Below are 25,320 nucleotides of genomic sequence, written 5' to 3' on the forward strand. Positions count from 1 at the left end.
CTTTGAAAGAGAGATTTGTGCTACAGTATCGTCCGCATCAGTGCAGGTGTCTGGAGGGGGGTCATGGTGCCCGAACTGCTCCCATTTCAACCCCGTTTGGCCTGCAACCATAAACATGAGAAACCTTCAGTGGACAGGCTTCATCCAGTTAACTAATTAACACACTGCTCGAGCGTTTGTTAAATGTAGCTGTGTAAAACCAGCAGAAAATGAGTCTGCGGATAAGTTTAAGAGGGTGACCCACGGCCTAACAGAACGGCCTTTCTTTTTCCTTAGATTTAATAGTCTTTGACTCACTACTGCCATCTTCTGGAGCAACAATAATAGTACACTGAGGAAAAACGCGAGGATGCAGCCCAATATCTTTCCAATATCCAATATTTATTTTTATTTTGCAGGGGACAGTCGTGTGCTACAGTTTGGACACCCCGGTCAAACGATGCTTTGTAGACATTTTTTTTAAATTGCAACATAATTGCTGTTCATTTGCCGAATATTGGAAAATTTTAAGAATAAATAATAAACATAGCAAAAGTCAATGGCGTGTTATTTTATCATTTTTGTTCCCCTCACCATTTAACTACATTTATGCCAAGAACACCATATTTAAGACGTGTTAACGTAGTTCAGTTAGAAAATTAGAAAGAAATGTCTTTAGCTGAGGGTGCACACAACTGTACATGTGTTTAATGCTTACAGATATTTTATGATATTAAAATATTAAAAAAATTAACCTTTGTATACAAATTATAATAACATCATTAATAATAAAATGTATATTCATAAATGATAGAACTGTAATGTTATATGTACTATTAATTAAATAAACTAAATATTAAAATATATTAATTGTAAGGGAAATAAATGATTTTATATTAGAACCAGTCAAAGCCAAGTAAACGTTGATTTCTTGTGCTGCTGATGCAGTGATCTGGATGGGTTTAAATAATGACTGAAATGTTGGGGAGGGTGGAGTGTTCTGGTTAAATCCTCTCCTCAGTAAACTCCTGCCATTTTCTCTGTTGTGAAATGTGAAAATAAGCACATAGGCTACAGCCCTGGAACAAACAACAAGATGGCATCCGACTTAGTGTGATCCATCCATCCATGTACTCCAGTTTCTCCTCTTTTATTTCTGAAGATCAAGCAATGGCAAAAAGTTGAATAATTCCGTGTCTTTGATCTACACGCACAAGTATGGGTTCATTTCCATTTTTAATTTTTTTTTCCTCCTTCTTTTCTGTAAGAGTGCCAGCATCAAGATTTTACCTTGGTGTGCAAATGTGCTGGAATAGGTTAAAAGGAAATCTCCCTGCTCTCTCAGAGCTGAAGTGCAGATGTTACGAAGTTAATTAAAAATTTAGCAATTCGTTTCTTCAGCACCAATTTGGGTTGCATCAAATGGGAGAAAACAGACGGAAATAATTTCGAAAGGTGCATGCGGCCTGTCACTTTACATGTTTGAATGAGACGAGAGTCTGGATAGTTTCAAACCTGAGTTTAAATCCAGAACCTTGCTTTAAGTCTAAGTAGAATTTTTTTAAATAATTTGTGGGTCCTTCAAAGTATTCTGAATCAAACACCACCATTGTGTGCTCAGATAAATGAACCTCAGTGGCTGGTTGATTATCAGAGACATTAACTGCATGTGTGAAGTCTAATAACTAACTTTCTCTGGAAAAGATTGGACAGAGTAATAACGGCACACAGTGGACTTTTATTTTGTTTTTGGTTCCCATTGGAAAATAAGAGTCCAGGTGAATTTGTTCACAATTAAACACATGATTTTTAAAACTTTATGGAGCTTTTGGAGGATGAACTCCATCAAAACCTAGCCTCGGCAGCCTGAGTTGTCACAGCACATAATGTAGCTGAGGATTAGAGTAAGGAGACAACAGCACAGGGTCTATTCCACAAAGCTTCCAAGCAGCCATCACTCGCTGTACAGTATCCCACTGCTTCATAAATAATTATCAGTGTTTACTGATATTGCGTCAGATTGTTGACACAGAGCGTGTGTATCCCCCCCACAGACGACTGAAGAATGGTGCTGTGAAGAAAAGGTGTCAAGTCTCCAGGTGCGTCCCCTGCAAACACACAATTACACACTCGCACACACACACAAACATATACACACATACACACACACTCCCCCAAAAGCTCATGATCATGCTCCTGACATGAGTAGGATTTGATTAACTGCACAGGTGTTGCAGTTGTGTTGGCACCAGGCTCTCATGCCTACACACACACACACACACTCAAACACACCAAGGTTTGTTTTTGTGCAGTGTCAGGACGTAGTTAAATCCATATGTTTCAGTGATGTTGGAACAACTCATTCTATCTCTGTTTGACAGATTTAGATACATACATTACAGATGTTCGCTGCTCCTCTAATTGTGTGTACATTTCAAAATGGGCCAATGAATGTGACCAATAGAAAAGTATTTAATACAAAAAAATTATTTTTAAATAACATTTAAAATGTCTACAGATTAAAAAAAACAGATAACAAAATAAGGACCTTTTTTTTTTGGTAATAAAATAACAGCCTAGACTTGTCCTCCTACAAAGTCAGGACCTGTTTGTCCCAGAAACGTAGAAAAACAAACACAGGTACACACACAGAGGGCTCAGTGCTAACCACTATGTGCTGCCTCTTCCCAGTGGAGCTGTTCTTCCATTGAGGGATATTACAGGCGGCAGACGCTCTCCTCTGATCTGCATGCAGCAGGCACACTCCTGGTCCTGGGTGAATAACGCTTGACTTGTTCAATTTGTTTAGAAGCCTCATTCAGCGCTTTGAAGCCACACATCTTAGCATAAATCATAACCTGTCTCCTTGCTCACAAGTGCTTTGAAATGCAACATCTGCTTTTGAGTCCCCCCACCACCCCCTGCTTTACAATTAGTTAGGCAACATCAATAGATTGACTAAATATCATCTTTCTCTATAATGAAGTGTTTGGGGGCATACTGCAATGTGCAGGAATATGGCTTTTGTATTAGACCCTTCAAGCACACCTGGATCTGATGGAACGGCTGGATTTCTTCACCACACACAACCAGCACGCGGCTTTCTGCGGAGTGAACTGGGTTACTAGAAGTGTAACCTACTTAGAGACTGTTATGGTTGTGGGGCAAATAGTGTGAGTTGTTTGCTCTTTCATCACTCATCACTTCATTTCTCTTTTCTGTTTGTTCGTTTGTTTTGCCAACCGCTGCCTTCTGTTTGATTGTGGAGAAACACAATCGTTTATTGGAGATGATGTGATGGAGGGGGTGACACTGATGAGCCTCGTCCTTTTTGTTAATCTGAATAGGACACTAGAGGTAAGCACTGCGTGCAGAACGGGATGCTCTGCAGCAGCTGTGATGCTCTGCAGCAGCTGTACATGAGTGTGAGGGCATCATGCCTGGTGCCAAGACTCGGCATTCATTCATTGTCTGTAAGCGCTTATCCAGGTCAGGGTTGCGGTGGGTCTGGAGCCTACCCGGAATCACTGGGCGCAAGGAAGGAACACATCCTGGAGGGGGCGCCAGTCCTTCACAGGGCAACACACACTCACACATTCACTCACACCTATGGACACTTTTGAGTCGCCAATCCACCTACCAACGTGTGTTTTTGGAAACCCACACAGACACAGGGAGAACACACCAAACTCCTCACAGGTCCCTGGAGCTGTGTGACTGTGACACTACCTGCTGCACCACCGTGCTGCCCAACAGTTAACTTGGTTTCCACAAATCATACAACACTACCAAGCTGAGAGGATTAAGGCTAACATAGCCTTCTTCTGAGGTGTAACGCACCACTGCTTCTTTTTCCAATCACTAGCAATAAATCACACCACCTATGTTGACCCCTCAACAATCTAGGAGGAGAACACTAACATCCCAATTCTGTTATATTAGCTAACAGCCACCTGTGATATCTAGCACTGAGTGGTGGGAAGAGGGAGTGCCATTCTAACAACCTAGAAACAACTAGACCAACTGTGTTCTCTTGAATGGATGGATGGATGAATTATGAATGAATGAACCCCTGGACTCCACGTGGCACTAACATGTCACCAGCAATTATATTTCCAAACCCAGAATATTAAAGGAGACCTACCCCATCCTCGTGTTGTTAATGGTCAAAATACCACAAGGATCCGACTACATAGCGGGATTCTCCCCCTGTCTAAACAGCCCTGTTCACAATGACCAGTTTCAGCATCTTTCCTTTAAATGAGAATGAGTCACAGCTCAGTTCAGCACGAGAGCCCAGGAGTTGGGAGCAGAATCTCTGGATTTAACCATTTCTCTCAGTTACCTTTCTTTTCCATTCTTGTTTTCACCTTATGTAATATGCTCTTATTTCTCCACATTCATTGAGTTGGTCTTTCTCTGTTTAACCTTGTCTTTACATTCTCACATAAACACAGTGTATGATTTAAACCCAATACACATTTTATACAATTCAGAGTATATTTCCACACCATGCGGTAGTTCTCTGGTCTGTTTGCACACTGGAAAAAAGTCCAGGGAGATATTTGGGATCCAGTCGATCTCTTGGTGCAGCTGTAAAGCACGTCAGTGTGCTTTTTTTCATTTTTATTATAGAGCTGTTTCCTCTAGAGCAAAATTGAATGTACACGAGCTACTCAGTAACTTTTCCTGTTTTAATTCAACAAGTAATCTCACAAATACATTGGTTAAGAAGGTGACGTGAATAAACATAGGGTGACCAGATCTGAGACGTTGAAAAGAAGACACGTTTTGGGGGGGGGGTGGCGCATGAGCTCTCGCCCCTCGCTGCCGTTGTATGCTTAGCTGAACGAACCTATGTGTGCTTTAAGGTCTTTACACCTTTATTTGCTACACAAAACACGGGTATTTCTTTTTTACTTCATCCGAGAACTTACATTTTCGTTTCGGCATAGCTGCTCGAGATGAGGGTGGGTACACGAGCTGTGCCTGACGTAAACAAGGACTACTGACGTGCAGACTGACCAATTAAATGTTTACAGAGAAGGTTATCTACCAATAACGGTAGCTCTACAGTCAGACCGTCCAATCAGAAGGTTTTAGGCTACTTCACCACGCCCCCTTCTCACTCAAGCGAACCAATCGGAGTAGGGGAGGGCGGGACTAGTTTTGAACGAAACTTCTCGAAGTTCTATGTAAGCTCTAGAAAAACAAAATCCCAGACGTTTGTGAAATTCCGCCCGGACATTTTTTAAGTCTAAAAAGAGGACATATCCGGGTAAAAGGGGACGTCTGGTCACCCTAATAAACATAATCAACGTGTGTATATGTGCCGTTTCAGAGGCTGATTTGTTCATATTAAAAACAGATACAGGACCCTTATATTTATGAATGTGAACACCGTAGCTTTAAGTGTCTCAGTCCAAACTGGCTCAGGAGCTCTCTCCTTTTGTCATCCCCTCAGGCATGGCCGAGAAACAGCACCTGGAGCCATATGGACAGTGGAGAGACCTCCAAAAACTGAAAAGCTTGAAAAGAGAGCAGGATGTTGCTCTAGTCCTGCTCCATAGGTGAGTAATATTGACATATTTTACAGTTACGCTACTGTACTGGAGGAACTCCAAATTTTGTAAATTTGGAAAATAAATTTGTTCATTCATTCATTCATTGCCTGTAATCACTTATCCAGTTCAGGGTCATGGTGGATTGGGAGCCTACCCAGAATCTTATAAATTAACCATACGGTTTCTACCATAAAAGCTGCGTAAAGTTACATTATTTAACATGGATCTGGCTGTAATTCAGTAGACCTCTAACTGTCTGAAACACATAAACACATACAGAAAGTGCTACCCTTCCACTTTAAAAGATGCAGAGTTTCTGAAAGAACACAAATTGGGGGCTGGTGTTTATTCTGCTGTGAGAACTGTAGCTCTGCTGAATAGTCAGTGTTACCTTTAACTAAGTTGAACTAGCGGCCATAGCACCTGAACATTAGAACACACAAATCCACTGAAGCTAAGCAGGTCTGGGCCTGGCCAGTACTTGGAAGGACGACCTCCAGTGAAAGCTTGAATGGCAACTGGAAGTGGTGTTGGTGGAGCCAGCAGGGGGTGCTGTTTTCGTGGTCTGTGTTGATCCCAATGCTTGAGTGCAGTGATGGGGACACCGTGCTAAACAAATTGCACCATCCATTAAATGAGACATAAAATTGAGGTCTTGACTGTCTCGGAAAGAGCAGGGTGGTTATTGAGGTGGAAGCTGCACGTTGGTGATGGTTGAAGTGACTTCCTAATGTTCGAAAGAACATACAGCGCTTTGAGTGTCTAGAAAAGCACTGTATAAGTGTAACCATCATCATCATCATCAAAGTATCCACCTGTAGGTCATGAGTACAGAAGATGACGTCAGTGTTATCAATATTTTTTGAACCATAAAGAAACCAGTCTTAACAAGGTCTGGACCAGCGTACCGTATTGTGGACGGCCGCATTAATAATGATCTGCCACTGAACACGGAGTGTAGGCTTGGCCTCTTTATTGCCTCCTCTCGCAATTAAAGGCAAAGATCAAAAAAAGTAAACTCAATCTGCCGCTCCCCTCCATCATAATGCGCGTCCCCCTCCATCTGCGGCATTAAGAATTCTTTTTGCACACTGAGCAGAGTGAGGGGAAGGAGGAAAAAACATATTTAAGTTTCTTATTTTCCAAAGGCAGGTATTTGATGAGTAGTCATCAATTAAAAGTATGGGGGTGCGGATTACACCGGGAGGATTAGATGAAAGCACCTCCCTGTCACATGGTGGCACCCTCAAAGCCCCTTTGCTTACAATCCACACAGCAGTACACACACACACACAGCTGTCTGCAGGGTGACATCCTCCATAGGTTCAGTACACAGGCCGTGCTGAGTGAGGAGACCAACAGCTGTTGACGACGCTCTGCAAACACAGCTACAAATCCTCACCAGCTCATCATTAATGTAGAACAGCAGCAGAGCAGAGCAGGCCTCTCCTGGTCTCTAGCCATAGCTGCAGGTGTTTGTAAAAAAAATAAAAGCCAGTTTATTTACACCTTTCTTTGACTTTTATATCTTTTGCAAGAATTTTTTATATATATTCTTTTGGATTTTTACGCCTGTTACCATCATTACTTTTACTGTTCCTTCAAGAAATCCTAAGCACCACTGGATCTTCAAATTGAAACAAAATGGTGGACAGTTCAATATGTTTGTCTACTCTAACACTAACTGCCCATTGTCTAATCTTAGCTAGCACATTGTTGGCTGGCATAGTGCTAGTTATGAGTTATGAGAGGACATCCAATACACCCTGCCAGAGTAAGGCCAGTTGTTTTCTCCTTATGTCTTGGAAGCCTGAGACAGTAGCAGGGGCCAACAAGGAAAGCCTTCAGACTCATCTGTTCATCCCAAATCTCATCCCAAAGTACTGGTCAGGCCCAAACCTGCTTATCTTCAGTGGATTTGTGTGTTCTAATGTTCAGATGCTATGGTCGCTAGTTCAACTTTGTTGAAGGTAACACTGACTATTCAGCAGAGCTACTGTTCTCACAGCAGAATAAACACCACCCCCAGCCCCCAATTTGTATTCTTTCAGAAACTCTGCATCTTTTATAAAGGAACGGTAGCACTTTCATTATGTGTTTACTTTCAGACAGTTAGTGGTCTGCTGAATTACATAAATGAAAGATATTAATAGATGTGTTTCCCATTTGACTACCACCTCTGAGAATGCTCAACACTAGATTTTAAAACATCTAGTGTTAGGAGTTTTTGATGCGATCAGTGAGATCAGGTACTGATTTTGGACAACTGGTTCTGGACCACAGAAGCCACTCCAATTAATCCCAAATGGTGCTTTCCCACTGCATAGTACCTATTCGATTTGGCTCTGCACTGCTCAGCACGGCTCAACACGCTTTCTATCCCTGGTCCCTCACGTTTCCATTAGCATGGTCTGCCTGCAAAATGTAGCTTGTGATGTCACAAAACTGCATCACTAAGAAAGATCACAGGCTTTAAAAACCACAACAATCAATCAATAAATCAAAATTTATTTATATAATGCTTTTTACAACTGACGTTGTCACAAAGCAGCTTTACATAATTAGTATTTGAATCAAAGCCTCATAAAAGAGATCCATCCTCCTCTGATCAAAGAACTTATAGAAATTTAAGTATCACGATTTAAGTGTCAATATGCTACAGTTTAATAATAATAATAATAATAATAATAATAATAATAATGTGCCCTGTGAAGGACTGGCGCCCCCTCCAGGATGTATTCCTGATTTGCGCCCAATGATTCCAGGTAGGCTTTGGATCAACTGCGACCATAAACTGGATAAGCAGTTACAGATAATGAATGAATGAATAATAATAATAATAATAATAATAATAATAATAATAACAGTGACATCAATCTGGGGACACAATAACAGTGCACTAACAACAATGGCGGCGGTGAAGTTAAGCGATGTTTACTCAGTGTGTATTCCCGTGTTGTTGTTTTGGGTTTTTTTTCCGACTGAACACGGCTCCACGCCCTAGTTTTTTCATAACTTGTCGCAGGTCCACCCCGCCCTGGAGTTTCTTGTCTGCCACAAATCCAAGGAGCATTTAAGCCTTTTCACAGAACCTTGGCATAATTTTACCAGCTGCTGTTGTGAGAGTTGGATAAAAACAAATGTGATATCTGCTGTAAACTTGAGATTTTACAGATGGCTAGTTTCTGCTGGAGGTCTGCATTTCATGGTGATTTAAGTCTCATTTGGGACCTCACGCGAACAAGGACTTAAAAAAGTACAAATTCCACGTACCAGAATACAGATTTGCCTAGTGGACAAGCAAGAAAGCAGAGCCAACCCATGCTGAGTAGATACCATGCAATGAAAAAGTGCCAGAAAGTACTGGGGGTGGTCCGTTAATCCAGAGCAAGACGATTTCCACTGCTCTCAAACCCAACTGTTGCGGGATTTGAAATAGAACATGGTGGCCTTAAGGAATCTAATTTCATTTCACAAACTGTGCCTGCCTATCTGAACATGTCGACAAGGTGTGCACCTTAAAAAATACTGGATTCTCTAAATAGGAACAGTGCTCAACCCAGCAGAGGCTGAAGTATATGGGATTAAATCCAATGTGAGGATCAGATCCACCACTTCAAATGTAACTGAAACACTAGCGTCTCAACATGACACAGGCCCCTGAGTCTAAGCATCAGTCTGTTTCTGAGAAAACTGCCAAGGGTCTGTGTGCTCTACAATACCCATATTAACTTGATGCTTGTGAAATGACACTGTCAGCTGGTTGGACTAATTATTTGCGTTTGTTCATGAGCTTGTGCTGGTGTGTTAGGAGCTGCTTTGTTGATTGATAATCGCATTGTTCTTTCCCCTTTGTCTTCACCATGGCTTCTTTATTATTCATATTATGTTGCTTTAGCCTGACAGCTATTGTGGGGAATTAGTCTTTTTAAGGGGTTTAACAAACATGGTCCATAAATAAACCATTTTTTTTCCCGGAGTAAATTAACAACCATTAATTATGAATGATACAAAAGGCAAATAAATGAGGAGCGAAATTCTCAGTAAATCAACCGTTATAGATAATAATAATAGGGTCCACGGGCCACAACTATCATCATACACTACACATACTGTACATTAATTATTAATATAAAAACATGCATGTCTCTAATGTTAAGTTTTTATTTTATATAATCATCATGTCACATACAGGAACTGCCCAAAGCAAAAATGTCCAATCAGGTTTTTTTCTGTGGTATCTAGGTAGTTTCAACCAAGTAAACTTTCACTTTGTTTAAGAGCCCTACAAGGTATTTCAGTTTGATATTTAAAAAATAAAAAATAAAAGCAACAACAGAACAAAAGACCAGAAATCTTTACTCAAAGTGTCACTGTACAACTACTGTATCTAAAGTAAGTAATGGATATATTTAATCCAGAATGACCAAATATCTTGATGTGAATTAGCATTAGCATAATGTATATTAGCATATATGTGTATACTACTTGAATCCCATTGGAGCGCCAGCAGAAATTAGCATTTTCAAAGTGAGGTTTTTTCCCTCAGTTTTGATCTCACTTTTGACATCTTTGGCCCAAAATTAAGTTTTGAAAGTAATGCCACAACCCTGGTACAACAGTGTGATCTAATTAGCATAAAAGAACTGCTGATATTGGTTTAGTTGTAAAGGCTCAGTTGTACAACATGGATCAAACAGTCCTGAACTCATTTACTACTAACTTTCACGGTGAAAGTCAAATTCTTTTCTTGTTTCCAGTGTAGCCAAACCTTCAAGTCTTAATACTTGCGCTTCAAAAAGAGTGTCTTCTTCAAAGTGCAGAGGTGCTCTTCAAAGCTTAAGACTGAGCTAAATTCCCTCAGATGCTAGAAAGCAAAGGACTGAAACATTCAGAAGAATTGTACTATTTAGTTTTCTTTACCACTCTACTGAGCTTATTTATTAGGGCAGAGAGCCTGAGAAGCTAGTGTGTATTTAAATGACACTCGTAGCAGTTTGCTGTGAAGGAAGTTGAGCAGTAAAAAACTCAACTCTCTAGTCCTTTAATACAGAGTTTCAATAGCCCCCCTCCATGCCTCTCTCTCTCTCTCTCTCTTCTTTCGTCTTCCGTCTGAGGGAGTGCGGGTGCATGTCAAGCGATTGTTGAATTGAAATATTGATGTGGAGTATCAAAGCGTGGCGTATAGCTCCTGTGTTTCCTGAACTAACCGAAAGGCGCTTTGATCATGGGCTCCTGTGATCTGACTTCTGAAGTTGTTAAGAGTACTGAAAAACAAAATGCAAACAAACTTCAAGTGCCCCTGCTAGTGATAAAAGTTTTCTCTGACAACTAGAAATATGTGCTTTTCTGAGTCTGTTCCTGAGCAGAGGATTCCAGAGTTACACATCTGCAAGTGGACTAGCACTGAAATTTTGGATCATAGGACAGCCTTGACTCGTCTACAGCACCCAACTCTAGTGTTGCACATGCATACTATTATTTTTACTTCTTTTTTACTTCTCATTCACAACATTCTACACAATTCATTCATTCGTTCATTCATTCATTCATTCGTTAGTTATCTGTAACCCTTATCTAGTTCAGGGTCACAGTGGGTCCAGAGCCTACCTTGTGTCATTGGGCACAAGGCGGGAACACACCCTGGAGGGGGCGCCAGTCATTCACAGGGCAACACACACACTCACACCTACGGACACTTTTGAGTTGTCAATCCACCTACCAACGTGTGTTTTTGGACAGTGGGAGGAAACCGGAGCACCCCGAGGAAACCCATGCAAACACAGGGAGAACACACCAACTCCTCACAGACAGTCACCCGGAGGAAACCCACGCGGACACAGGGAGAACACACCACACTCCTCACAGACAGTCACCCAGAGGAAACCCACGCGGACACAGAGAGAACACACCACACTCTTCACAGACAGTCACCCGGAGGAAACCCACACGGACACAGAGAGAACACACCACACTCCTCACAGACAGTCACAAGGAGGAAACCCACGCGGACACGGGGAGAACACACCACACTCCTCACAGACAGTCACCCGGAGGAAACCCATGCAAACACGGGGAGAACACATCACACTCCTCACAGACAGTCACCTGGAGGAAACCCACGCGGACACGGGGAGAACACACCACACTCCTCACAGACAGTCACACAGAGGAAACCCACGTGGACACGGGGAGAAAACACCACACTTCTCACAGACAGTCACCCAGAGGAAACCCACGTGGACACGGGGAGAACACACCACACTCCTCACAGACAGTCACCTGGAGGAAACCCACGCGGACACGGGGAGAACACACCACACTCCTCACAGACAGTCACACAGAGGAAACCCACGTGGACACGGGGAGAAAACACCACACTCCTCACAGACAGTCACACAGAGGAAACCCACGTGGACACGGGGAGAAAACACCACACTCCTCACAGACAGTCACCCAGAGGAAACCCACGTGGACACGGGGAGAACACACCACACTCCTCACAGACAGTCACAAGGAGGAAACCCACGCGGACACGGGGAGAACACACCACACTCCTCACAGACAGTCACCCGGAGGAAACCCATGCAGACACGGGGAGAACACACCACACTCCTCACAGACAGTCACCTGGAGGAAACCCACGCGGACACGGGGAGAACACACCACACTCCTCACAGACAGTCACACAGAGGAAACCCACGTGGACACGGGGAGAACACACCACACTTCTCACAGACAGTCACCCAGAGGAAACCCACGTGGACACGGGGAGAACACACCACACACCTCACAGACAGTCACCCAGAGGAAACCCACGTGGACACGGGGAGAACACACCACACTCCTCACAGACAGTCACCCAGAGGAAACCCACACAGACACAGGGAGAACACTGTACACAATTCACTGAACACAATAATATACAGCTGAAAAACACAATGAAAAATAAGGTATTCTTTTAATAGTTAAGTTTCTTGCTCAGAAGTATAGTCTTCTATAAACAGACACTGATTGATTTAGATAAGGAAAGTTTTCTTTATGGAAAAAAATACGTTTTTCTTCCCCTTTGGAAAAATTTGCCACTCTTGTGTCCTGTGAAAAAATATTCCAAATCATCTTGTGACTTTTTCTCTGCATGTCAATGGATCCTCTGAATTATGGCGTCATTAACGTTTTAAATGACGAATATTTCTACATGTTACATGTCGTTAGGCTTGAAACTGCTTAAACATACCTCACACCAACCAGCAAGCTTAGTCCACATTTCTCTGAGAGAAGCAGGCTACAATTTGTGTAACTGATGATGTTATATAACATTGTTTAAGAGGAATATATTTCCCTTTGTATAGCATCATATCAGTGTGCTGGAGTGTTAGCTGTCAAGCAACAAACAGAGACAAACTCTGTCCTGGAGAAGGATCTCTTTCTGATCTGATTCTTGTGGCCAGTTTCTCAGACACTGATTAAGCCTGGTGCCAAACTCTACAGCTTTTTTAAACTGAGATTCTCCATTGAAGAAAAACGTAGTCCAAGACTAAGCATAAGATCTGACTGTGAAAATGGAGAAAAAATATAGATAGCTGGCCAAAACTTTTATAACAATATATTTCTTAATTTCTGTCAATACGATGTAATTCCGATATCGATATGATTAAAAAGCCACAGAAAATATGTCCAGAACTGAGAGTAAAATGAAATCACCATCCAACAAACACCTCTTGGCTTTGTCAATATGAATATTTTTAAACTAACTTTAAAATTGAGTGAATGAACCGATGGCAGTGCCCTGTAAAGGCCGTCAGTCAGTGACTGATGCTGTAAACAATGTATATTGAAATCATTTATAAAAATCATATCACATTTTATATTGTGATATATATTGATACTGTATTATTGCCCAGCTCTATATATAAGGTATAAATTTAAAAAATGTGCACAGTTCTTTTATCCGGATTTGGTTTTCTCAGAAAATAACATGTCAATCGTAAATTTGAACACAAACATTTTTATTTTAGTTCCCAAAGGCATTTCCATTGTGTTTGGTCTTAAAAATGGACAATAACTTGAGCAAAAGTATCATTTGTCCAAAACCACTGACATTTTCCAGCTTAACTCATTGTGTCAGATGATGATTTACACAGAACTCCCAAAAAATAAGTGACCTGTAAATAGCGAGTTATGGCAACAGTTTTAACATATGGTGCCAATAGGGGATAGGTGTTAAAATATTTTAGAACAAATGATCCAGACTAAAGGAACTCCACTTTGCTGTTTAGAGCTCTTTTGTCCTGCTTCTCTCTCCTACGGAGTTGACCGGGCTGGTTATGGGCAGGATTTGTCTCAGTCTGCATTGATTAAGGCTTAAACCTGGAGAGATTCAGGGAGCAGCAGGCTTTTGCGCTTTTATCTAGGTCTCATCCATTATCCCACATTTGTCACGTTGACCGTCAGAGGGTCATTTAGCCAACACCAGGCTGTAAAACTGGCATTTGGAAATGGCCACCAGTACAAAAGCTTGTGGCTGGCTGTTTGGAGTGCAGATGGTCAAGACAGCTGGGACAATTTAGTGATCTGAGGCTCTAAAACTGCCCCCAGACATGCTAAACACAGCTTGACAACATGCCTGCTTATCCCTGCATTGTTCAGGCCCTTTTATGAGGACGCTGTGCTTTTTGTCATCTTTGATGGAAAGAGTGCAGAACTCAATCGTTTTGCATTTTCTCTTGTTTTCTGTCTTTCCCTTTTCATCTCTTTTAGAATCCCCAGTTCAGACATATGGAAAAAGAAGCAGGACCACCCTTTGAGTTTACAATCAAAGACCACCTTAAGATGAACATTTCAGTGTCTCTGGTTTCGGAAACGGTTGTTTCTGCGGTAATTGAAGCTAAAGGGAAAATCCAGATGTTCCCAAAAAAATGACAAGATATGGCATGCATTTGATGGTCATTTAATTGTAAAGTTATGTAAGTTATGTAAATGATATTGCCTCAGATGTTTTGTTTCCCCTTGACTTGAGAAGACCCCTCCCTTTAATTTAATCTGAGATAACACCAAAGGGAACTTCCCACTCCCGCATCCTGCATATAGGCCACACAATAAGAGCAGTCATTTACAAATAAATGCAAAAGTGGGCCTGTTGTTATTCATCTTAATAACATGCTTTACTTGAAAACAGCTTCTCTGTGATGATTTCCACCACAAAGCTCTCTCTTTGCTGGTTCCCAGAAATTGCTTACCACACTTCTATTACTTAAGTGTGTTTTCATTGTAGGCGCAGTTAGGATGCAGTGAGCCTGTGAGTGTAAAGAGTTAATGGTCATAGGAATGTTCATTTCTTAAATCTTAATTTGGTCTTAATAGTTTGATACTTCTCTATACTCCACACAATTTTAATTCTGTAATGAGGGCATTAAAATCAATGTATATCCATGAAAGGGGTTAATTTGTGTAATAGTCCTTATAAGGAACGAAGCATGTGCAGCTCAATTTGCATGTTTAAGAAATATTTTAAAAAAATAAGGTGGTAAGCACTTATAAAACTGAGGAATGAATATTATGTAGAAAATGTGTGGAGTGTTGATTGTCCTTCTGCTGTTGTTTTGTCTAAAAACAGAAGTGAAGGGATTGTATTACTGCTAAGTAAAAAGTGTAGACGCAATAAGATAATACTTCAGTCTAGTCCTTTTCTGTATTTGTTTTGGATTGTCATGTCTATTAATTTAACTTTTAATTTTATTTATTGTTGTGTTCTTATGTATTTTTCTATGTTTATTTTCTTTAGAAACTAAATACACATTTAAATATACCATCAAATAGTTGAAAATTGTACAAAATTATTTACATTTTTTAAATTTTTTATCTATAGAACACAGCTTTTTACTAATCTTTTGATTATATATATGGGGTATGATTATGTTACGATTGGTACATAATATATTCAACGTTTTATTTATTTATTTTATTTTTATAAGTAGGAAATCTGGGAATATTCCGAATAAACCTGAAATACTCCGATTAAAACAAGAATATTCAGAGTAACTATTTCTAAAACTATATTGCAGGTTCTAATGAAAGCATGAGCTGCAGAAGGCAGTCATCGGTGAGTGTTACAGTGGCGAGTGGTGAGGCGCTGAGTGTCTGAGACACTAACAGAGTGCCTGCCATCTCTGCAGCTGTTAATGAAGGCTGGGATGAGTGCTCTGGAAATGAGTTTTCCCTTGAAAATGCTGGAAGTCGGATCCAGGTCTATTTAAATGAGGTAACATGGGGAAGGTAAGCACAACCACAGGAGCATTGTTTTCACAGTTCAAAGTAAGGCGAGCATACTTTGCACTTCAAAGACACTCATCTGGGAGGCAGTGAGAGTGGGGGTAGGGTGGGGGTGGGGGGTAGGAGAGGGGGGCTGGTTAAGGGACAGGAAATAAGAATCAGGGTAATTAACAACTTCTGCTCGGTAATGAAGCCCACAGAAAGAGACAGAGGTGGCCTCCCTCTGTAAAAAAGCCACCAAATATTTGATGTATTTAACTTGTGTCCTTTACCCCCTTTTCCCTGCTATTTGACTGTTATTTTGTTTTATTAGTATCACACACCTTAATTGCCCCCAAAACACTTTTACGAGAATGCCCCGCTGAAGATAATGATGTTGTGTTTCTGTTTCTGTATTTCCAACACGGCTTTTTTTCCTCACAGAGCTGTAATTTTTACACCGGATTCATTCTTGGTGAACGGATGTTAATGATTTGTTCTTCCATGTTCTTTAGGTTAACCAGAAGAAACAAAGACTCATGAATAATGTAGCAGTGCTGTAACAAACATGAATCAGAGCATCAGCCGAGTGAGTGAGGGGCTCACACCACATCCACATCAATCAGTCGTTACGGGGATGAGAACAAATAATGGAGGTTTGGAGTCAAATGGCTCTACAAAATACAGTGAAATTTGTGTTTTTTTTTAAAGTTTTATTTATGTTATAATATTTAAACATTTATTACAAAGGATAATTCTAGGTTTGTTTATGAAAATGCTTTTTAACAAACAATAACACACACACACACACAAATATATATATATATAAATTTTGAGTATAGTACTGGCATCACTTTTGTGCTGTCTTTGTGCTAACTTCTTCCTTAATTTTTTTCCTTTAAATCTTTTTAAATTATCTGTGTGTGTCATTCTATTCTAAACCATTAATTAATCAATTGTCCACAATTCTCTCTGTGATCTGACCTTTGTCTTTATTTATTGTTATTGTAGATTAGCTGGCTTTTCGACACTTTTCCAGATGTAGCCATTGTTATTAATGCACTGATAAATGAGCTAATAAGCATGTAATATTGTAGCTAAAAACAGACTTCAGAGTGCACTATTAGCAAAACACACGATGTTAACAGAGCTGACTTATAGTTGTTTGGAGCCTACGGATTAGTTACTGTTAAGAATATTGGTATGAGTGAATAGCAACACCTAGTGTATCCCTTCTGTTTACACCTGCTCACTTGAATCCGAGGAGCTGAAAAGACATTTACATTCAAATGAGTTTTGTGAAATCAGTTCCTTTACCTGTTTTGTTTTATGTTATGTCTATATTTGTATAAAAGAAGCAGTATGTGAGAGGCAATAAAATGTATAAGGTTCATGAATTTAAAAGGCTTCAATGCGTACTCACAGTGCTAATGATAGAAGTGTGAATTCTTTTCAAGATCAGGGTCCAATCGAACATCATCATTATATTCCTATTTCCACAGGGCATTTATGAATAAATGTTAAATTTAAAGATTTTCACTGCCAATTTTATGCTAAGATTTAATCATTTACAAAATAAATAGAAATGTCCACATAAAACAACAAACAAAAAATGTGTTATATGGCAAAAAAGCTTAAATTAATTGTTTACAAATTCTCCTGTTGAGGATTTATGAAGTGAGGGGTGTGTGACATGGTGGAAAAAAAAGTATGTGATAGATACTATTGATATTATTGATTTTCTGAAGTCTAGTACAGAACTGCAGCAGTAATGCCATATTTTTTGTTATTCTGTTTCATTTCAAATATTGTGCAAAACTAATTATTTAAATGTATTTATTATAAAATATTTTTGTGTTTTCCACAAACATGCTTAGAATATATTACAATAATGATAGAATATTGACATACTACCCAACACTGATGTGATGTGTAATGTTGTACGAGGTGTGTGTATTAGATGTTTCTATGATTCATGCCTAAATTAGGATGTATATTGGTGCCTTTAGGCTAATTATACTTTGCTATTATTAATCAAATCATCATTTCCCTCCTTTTTTATGAGGAGGACAAAACAAGAGGACAGATAGAATTCAGGCCATTCAAATACTCCAGTGTAAAGTAGCAGGTCAATAAGCAGCTCTGCAGGACTTTTCATACTCCAGGGTCAAGGTAAGGGCAGCCAAAACATTCTGTATTAAAGCAGAGAGAAGCCCCTGTAAAGGCTGGGGGTCTGCTGTCCAGATAGTTGAAGGGCTTCTCTGGAGAAGTGGTTTAAACATGCTAATGTGTAGAAAAAGAGCAGGATTCACCTCAGCGCATAACAATCAACTGGCAGCCACAGGGGGCTTCAGATCATGAGCTGAGATGAAGAAATTAAACTCTTTTTTACTTTTGTTCTTTTCTATTCTACTGAAGCCCAGGCCAACTTTTTTTTTTTTTTTTGCTTTATTTAACAGTCTGTCCAGGATTAAACACTCCTTATAATTTCTGCATTAATCAACAGTGACATCACAAAAACAAAGAATTTACAACAGATTGATTAAGCAGCTGCTCTGTGATGGACTGTCGCTCCGTCCAGAGTGTAATCCTCCCTTTCATCCAGTGATTCATGGTAGTCTCCAGAACTGAATAATTAAACAATTTAGTTCCTATATATGTCCTGCATGGCCGATAGATTTGACAGGATATTGTAGAACAATCTTGGTACAGGCCCCCTTATTAGTCAACATGTTGGATACCTTAGTAAACTGGAGAATCAAATGTTGCCTCAAGTCTTTATCTTAAGTTCCTACTTACGAGGTTGAAGGTCTGAATTACTACATGATATGCATTCATGTGGCTTTTGTTCAGAGAAGAATGTTTTTCAATGAGCATTCATCATGACAGTCACCGGCAATGAGCACCAATATACATCCAGTCAGTACACCCAAGTCCTGATGTTTTGACATTACATGGCCCCAAATTGGAAATCCAGTATACAACATTGTGGTGGCATTCATGGGTGCCTATCTCATGCTCAACTTGTAATTCAGGTATTTCCAACAGGACTTTAAGGCGGCATAAATGTATGAAAAAGGAACACTGCATCCAAAACCACACATACTGAAGCAGTTATCAGAAATTTCCACTTAAACAGTTATATTTAAGTTGGAAACTGAAGAAGCTGGCCAATAAGAAGCCAAGTTAAACTTTTAACAATTAAATAAAGGGCAAACTCCAGTTTACGTAGTGTGAATAACTGTTGCTGTTTATGCTATAGGCTAATCTTAAAATTATTAATAGCCAATTTGTTTTTATTAATTGTACATTCTAAACACACGTCACCCTAGAGGCCCTAAATATAAAAAACAATACATCCAAACAATAAATCTTATTATTTACAGACATATCACACGTCTTCCCGTTCCGCCTTAAATTGTGCAGCAGCTGTATATAGAAATGATGTAGGCAAATAGGAAGACAACTTCTTCAGATTAATCAGAGATTACAGTTTAATAGCTCTGGAAACATGTCATTTGTGGTATTAAAGAGACAAAAAGACTGCCTTTATCCAAGGAGAGTCGTACATTACCCAGAACAAAGCAGAGAAACGCCGCGGGAGTTTTTAAAGTTATGTTTAAAATCAATGCTAGCTGCAGCATTACAGTGACTAGCCTTCAGCCCGCGGGAAGCCATTTAGCCATTTGTAGCTCTTCATTTTAAATGTAAATATAAAAATAGGGTTGATAATTTTAAATATTCATAAACAGAATGTGTTTAGGTGACAGGTGGAGTGATTATTTACAGACACAAGTGTAAATCCTTTATGACCTGGAGTAACTTAACAAGATAAAGCAGAGTTAGTGTGGTGTGGCAAGGTAATATTGGACATTGTATGTAGATTTAAATAAATATGTACAGTGTTTTGACTGCCCTAGCCCAGTATCACATCTAAAAAAAGTGCCATAGGTTTTTGTGGAGGGATTTTTTCTTGAGTTGAAAATGTCTTTTATGTTTACATACACATATGGTGCTGTAATATCAGAAGACTATATCAGTTGGACACAAATGGCTCTACATTTATGAGATCTCTTCTCTATACTGCTGCCCACAGCTGTTAGGGGGGCTTCACAGGTCAGCATTTGTTAAGATTTCATTAGAATGAAATAAAGGTTAGGCTGCTGGGGTACAGGTAGCCCCCCCCCCCCGAGCATCAGCCCTTTCTAAGAGACCCCCGCGGTGAGGGGCTTTACTCTATAAAGGGAACATGCAGTGGAGCCTGAGAGGATGGACTCAAACACACCACAACTATAACACTGCCGAGAGAGGACAGAGAGAGGGGCTGTGAGGAAGAGGAAAACACAACACACACTGGAGGAGTCGCTGAAGTAGATGTGGAGGGAAAAAACTTGGAGAAGTGAATAAGGAGAACGAGAACTACCGGAGAAAAAAGTGAAGAGGCAAAGGAGAAAAGAAATAGAGGAGTGGAGGAGTAAAGAAGTAAACAAGAAAAGCGGATGAGTGAAGAAGTGGTGGAGGAGTTCAAAGGAACAGGATAAAAAGTGGAGAACTGAAAGTTTAAATCGCGCAGGATTACTGCCGTGTTAATGCGCGCTCCCGCGACTCGGAGCTCGGAGTGCGCGTCCTCGTAGCGCGTCCCCGCCGCGCGCGCTCTTTCGCAGGTGCGGATTTGGAGAAGGCGCGAGCACATGGCTGCACTAACACTGAGCAGAGCGGACAACTTCCTGCACAACTTCCTACAGGTCTGCGCCTTTAACTTTTCAATATCTGTCAAATAATATCTCTGACAGGACTCAGGGCACAAGTTTGGGCAACACGTGCTGTGGAGTTCCTCGGTGAAAATAACCCAAATCCTTCACAGAGAACACACCAAATTGTAGCATTTTCTGCACAATATTCATTTACTTGGTGAGAATAAAAGAAAATAAATTAAGATTTTACATGTTTCATTAAAATTTAGCAGAGGGCATTTATTTTTTGTTGTTATTATTATGAATAATAATATATATATAATATATATGTTTAGCAAAAAATGTGTTTATATTTAATAAGACAATTAACACAACAGCAGTTTGATCAAATGATTTGCTTGCTGTGTTATGTTCTTGTAATCATCCACCCATACTTTAATATCTTTAATGAGTTGTATATAAAATGCAAAATTACGTAACTTTTTTTATACAACAGTGGAATTACGTCAGTTCAGAGTTTTCATATATGAGAGTTAAAATAACATTTTATATTGCAATAAAGTTTTGTTTAAGTTATAGAGTTATTCAGAGTGATTTTGTTTTTATACATTTATTAAAACCAAATTAAACATTTAAATAAAATTTATTGTGAACTTCTAAAAGCACTTTAACTGAGAATAATAAAAAAAAGGTAATACAGGATTAATTTAAACTTGTGATATGAATTGCTTTGTGGCATTAATAATGCAAAATCTAAAACAGTTTTGAACATGTGTAACTTTGTATATTAATTTTTTATTCGTTTAATATAATTTGAAAATATCAGTCGTCCCATACATTTTGTCAGTTTCAGTCCATGAGTGGAGCCATAAACACGGTCCAGAATTACTTGGAATTAACACTGCTTTTATTTCCATTAAACAACAACAATATTTTGAAAATACAGAGTTTTTTTTCTGTGACAAATTATTAAGTATGGTTTTACAGTCTTTACTGTAAAAAAAAACTAGCCTTGTAACTTAATTTATTTACAAAATGAAGATATGTAGTGCCCTGTACGTTTGCCAAGATTTCATGATGAATGAGGGTCACAGTAAAGTCCACTTGGATAAAATAAAGAAATGAGTTTCCTCTTTCTGTAAAGTCGCTATTTTGTTTCAGCAGTGATGAATATTAGTTTTATATTCAGGACAACCTTTTGCTTTATATGAGATTTGCTATTAACAGTGCCGCTGTAATGTGGGTCACTGACATGTTCATGTGTTTCCCTCAGGACCGCACCCCCAGTTCATCTCCAGAGAGCGGCCCAAACCCGCTCTCCTTTCTGGCCGGCACGTGCAACCAAGCTTGGCAGGTGGCTGGCAGCGTGGGCACCGAGGGGCCTCAGTTCCCTTATGAGGGACCGGTGGGTTCTGCATCCAGCATGTTTCAGCTATGGGGCAACGAGATGGCGCCCAACTCAAGCCTGAGTGCCCACCAGATGGCCTTCGCTGTGCCCAAGGTCCAGTTTCCCAGCCACGTTCAGACGGGCCTGGGCTCACACTCCCACCACCATCACCACCACCATCATCACCATCACCATGAGCTGCCCCTCACACCTCCTGCTGAGCCCCCTTCCACATACTCCTTCGAGCTGTCTCCAGTCAAGATGCTGTCCACTCCGGCACAGGGGAACACTCAGTATTACGCCCAGCACAATGCAGTGGCTCAGAACTTTCCATCTTTCCTGCAGAGCAATTCCTCCAGGCCTGCTCACCTGGCTGGAGGTCCGGCGGATGACAGCCAGCAGTGGTGGAGCCTCCCCCAAGGCAATGGCACCCCCTCAGGTCACCACTTTTCCCTGGGACGGCAGCTGGTCCTAGGTCACCAACCACAAATTGCCGCCTTGCTTCAGGGAACGTCCAAAAGTCTGCTGAGCTCCACCCGCCGCTGCCGCCGCTGTAAGTGTCCCAATTGCCAGACCTCAGGAAGTGGCAGTGGGCTAGAGTTCGGTAAAAAGAGACTGCATATCTGCCACATCCCGGAATGCGGCAAGGTCTACAAGAAGACCTCGCATCTGAAGGCGCACCTGCGCTGGCACGCGGGTGAGCGCCCCTTCGTCTGCAACTGGCTCTTCTGTGGAAAGAGCTTTACGCGCTCGGACGAGCTGCAGCGGCACCTGCGCACACACACCGGAGAGAAACGCTTTGGCTGCCAGCAGTGTGGCAAGAGGTTCATGCGCAGTGACCACCTTTCCAAACACGTCAAGACCCACCAGAGCAGGAAGGGCCGATCCACGGGTCAAATTGACCCGCAGCTCAGCAACATCAAGAAAGAATGAAGGACGTTCATAGTTTTTCAAGAGACTTTTTACATTTGTCAAAGCGTGGACTGAACGCGTTAGTGCATTAAAACGGACCAATTTTGCAGTTTAAATGTGATTGTTTTCTAAAACTGAAGCTGCAAGATTCCTGACGGCTTGAACTTTGATGTAACAGCCCAAAATGTCAATCTAGAAAGAGGGTTAGAAAGAAAAAAGAGAAAGGCAGAAATAAAAAAGAATAAGAGAATGATTGAGAGAAAAAGTGGAAAAAGGAACGAGACAAAGAAAGGACAAATCAAAAGAGAGGAAAAGTGTGAGGGACAGAGGGAAAGAGCGGGAGAAAAGAATGCACTGCGCTGAATAATGTTGGGTTTAATAAAAATGCCATCTTACCATTTAAAAATGTCACTCTTTCACAGTAAAACTTTCCACTATAAAAGAATAAACAGCCCTAGACAAAGCCGAGCTAAAACGCTCCCAGTTCATTTTTGATGAATTGTGTGGAGTTCAGAGTGGTTTATAGAGCCACGCAGCAGAGGATCACTTCAGGTTTGGGCTGAACTCTGAGGCTCTATAAAGACTGAGGAAACCCACAGATGGCACCTAATCAAATCGGCTCCTTTTCTTTCACAAGGTTTCAGGCCCATAAACCCCTTAATGTCACCTACAGCCATCTTTGCACAAATCTACGAAGAGTTATTCGTCATGAACTGTACAAGCACAATATCAACTATTTATTTCATTAGTAAAAATGTTCTGTTGTTTATTTTTTTACAGAAAATGTTGCCTTAAGATGAAATAGTTGGAATAGGAATAGTTCCTTTGTCCCTTCTTTTGTGAAACCTACTGTAAATCCTTTTTTTTGTGCATTGCGTCTAAAATGATTCTCTCTCAAAACAAGTTCAATTTGAAAATGTCGATTTGCACTCAAACATTCCTTTTTGTTTTCAGTCTCAGTTTCTGAGCATTAACGGTGGCCTCAGAAAGCCCAGGAAAATGTATATAATGTTCATATGGCACACAATTCTATGAAGACTACAAAAAAAAAACAGCATGTGGAAAAACAAATAAAAGCTACGTAATTGGATGCATTATCTCCGGCTTTGTTTTTCACTCTGTCGCATTCTGCCACGCTACTCACGTCTTAATTAATGTGTAAATATGGGCAAATGGCTGGGGTTAAATCCAGCATTGTGTGAGGGCCAGGACACGGGGGACGATTGAGATGTTAATGGGACAGTGTTGTGGATGTCCATTGTTGCTAGGTGTGAGAGAAATACTTGAAAAGGACAAGTGGGTGGAAAAGCTTGAAGAAATTTTACACCTTCCTGTTAATAGTAAAGACCATTGATGGCGACGGTGTCCTGACCTTCTGCCGTCAAGTTCACAGTCATGTGGCCTTTTAATGGCCTCCGCTCTCTCTGTGGTAATGACACAGTCAACAGTGAGTGAGGATGGGGGTCCACAGGGGGTTCCAGTGAATAGACCTCCGGCTGTGATGACCCCGCCCACAGTTACACAAGTTGCTTTGATTTGGCACCATTCTGAAAGTGAATATCTTAAGACCCTCTCTCACCAGTCCCCTATATCACACACATGCCACTGTTAACTCTTTACAATGCACACAGTGTGAGCCCTGCTCTGAGACAAATGAAGCAAAGGCCTGTATAAATCCCGCCACATACCACTGTCTTCAGACCTTTAAAGCAACAGCACTAAAACACAACTGCGTTTATTTATTTTGTGTGTATGTAATATTAATTAATGCTTATTTGAAGGCTACACAGGGGATTAAATGTGAATTTATGAACAGCTTATATCCGTGTGCAGGGTCCTGCATACACAAGTGCGCATAAATTAAAGTGATAGAAAAGTGATAACATTCATGTTATTAATAGCAAATAATGGATCCCTAAAAGGCAGAGGTCAGTGACGACCTCACGTCTTCATTCTTATTCTGCACCCTCTTGGTCCTGATCAAGGTCTGGCACCTTCCATCAGTTCTATATATTCTACCTGATTCAAGTACAAAAGTATAATATCACAAATATATTTAAATCATAACACAAGTATATTTAATATAATTTAAAGCAAATAAAATAAGAAAAAACCTTAAAAATACATTCAAAATGAAGACTTCAGAATATGTCTATTATGCCTAAAGGATGGCACTTTGTCCAACACTTGTATTTCTGGATGAGGAACACACCAGAATGTCTGTCACATAATATCAAGGCTCAATAATACCATATGCTTCATGCAACATTGAGTTATTGTGCAAATACTGATATAAGCTGTCCATGAACACTCAGAAATAAGCTTTTAAAAATGTTTTATGTTAAATGTTTATGCATGCACCAAGTATTTCAATTTATAAACATGAATTTTGAAACTGGTCCTCCAATAAGGTACTGAGATGAAAAGTCACAATAAAATAAGACAATTTTCAGTCTTTCAGGTATTTTGAAAAAAAAAAAAGGAAAATAAATGACAAAGTTTATAGAAATCTTTATATTCCAAAAAAGACAGT

At 40.2% G+C, this 25,320-nt stretch overlaps 1 protein-coding gene across 3 annotated transcripts; it reads left to right on the forward strand.

The window, feature by feature from the left end:
• The first annotated feature begins 5,209 nt into the window (after window positions 1-5,209).
• sp5l (Sp5 transcription factor-like) lies at window positions 5,210-23,833 on the forward strand. Of its 3 annotated transcripts, XM_066671102.1 has the most exons (5): window positions 5,210-5,298; window positions 5,444-5,549; window positions 15,608-15,818; window positions 16,310-16,383; window positions 21,762-23,833. In XM_066671102.1, exons 4-5 carry the CDS (start codon window positions 16,363-16,365, stop codon window positions 22,806-22,808), a joined length of 1,068 nt encoding a protein of 355 aa, XP_066527199.1. In that variant the 5' UTR covers window positions 5,210-5,298; window positions 5,444-5,549; window positions 15,608-15,818; window positions 16,310-16,362; the 3' UTR covers window positions 22,809-23,833. The 3 variants fall into 3 exon arrangements, with proteins under 3 accessions (XP_066527199.1, XP_066527200.1, XP_066527197.1); XM_066671103.1 differs by lacking the exons at window positions 5,210-5,298; window positions 5,444-5,549; window positions 15,608-15,818 and adding an exon at window positions 17,863-17,966 and having other exon boundaries at window positions 15,989-16,383; XM_066671100.1 differs by lacking the exons at window positions 5,210-5,298; window positions 5,444-5,549; window positions 15,608-15,818; window positions 16,310-16,383 and adding an exon at window positions 20,105-20,539.
• Window positions 23,834-25,320: the final 1,487 nt, after the last annotated feature.

The sequence above is a fragment of the Hoplias malabaricus genome, chromosome 5 (assembly GCF_029633855.1).
Source record: "Hoplias malabaricus isolate fHopMal1 chromosome 5, fHopMal1.hap1, whole genome shotgun sequence".
Lineage (NCBI taxonomy): Eukaryota > Metazoa > Chordata > Actinopteri > Characiformes > Erythrinidae > Hoplias > Hoplias malabaricus.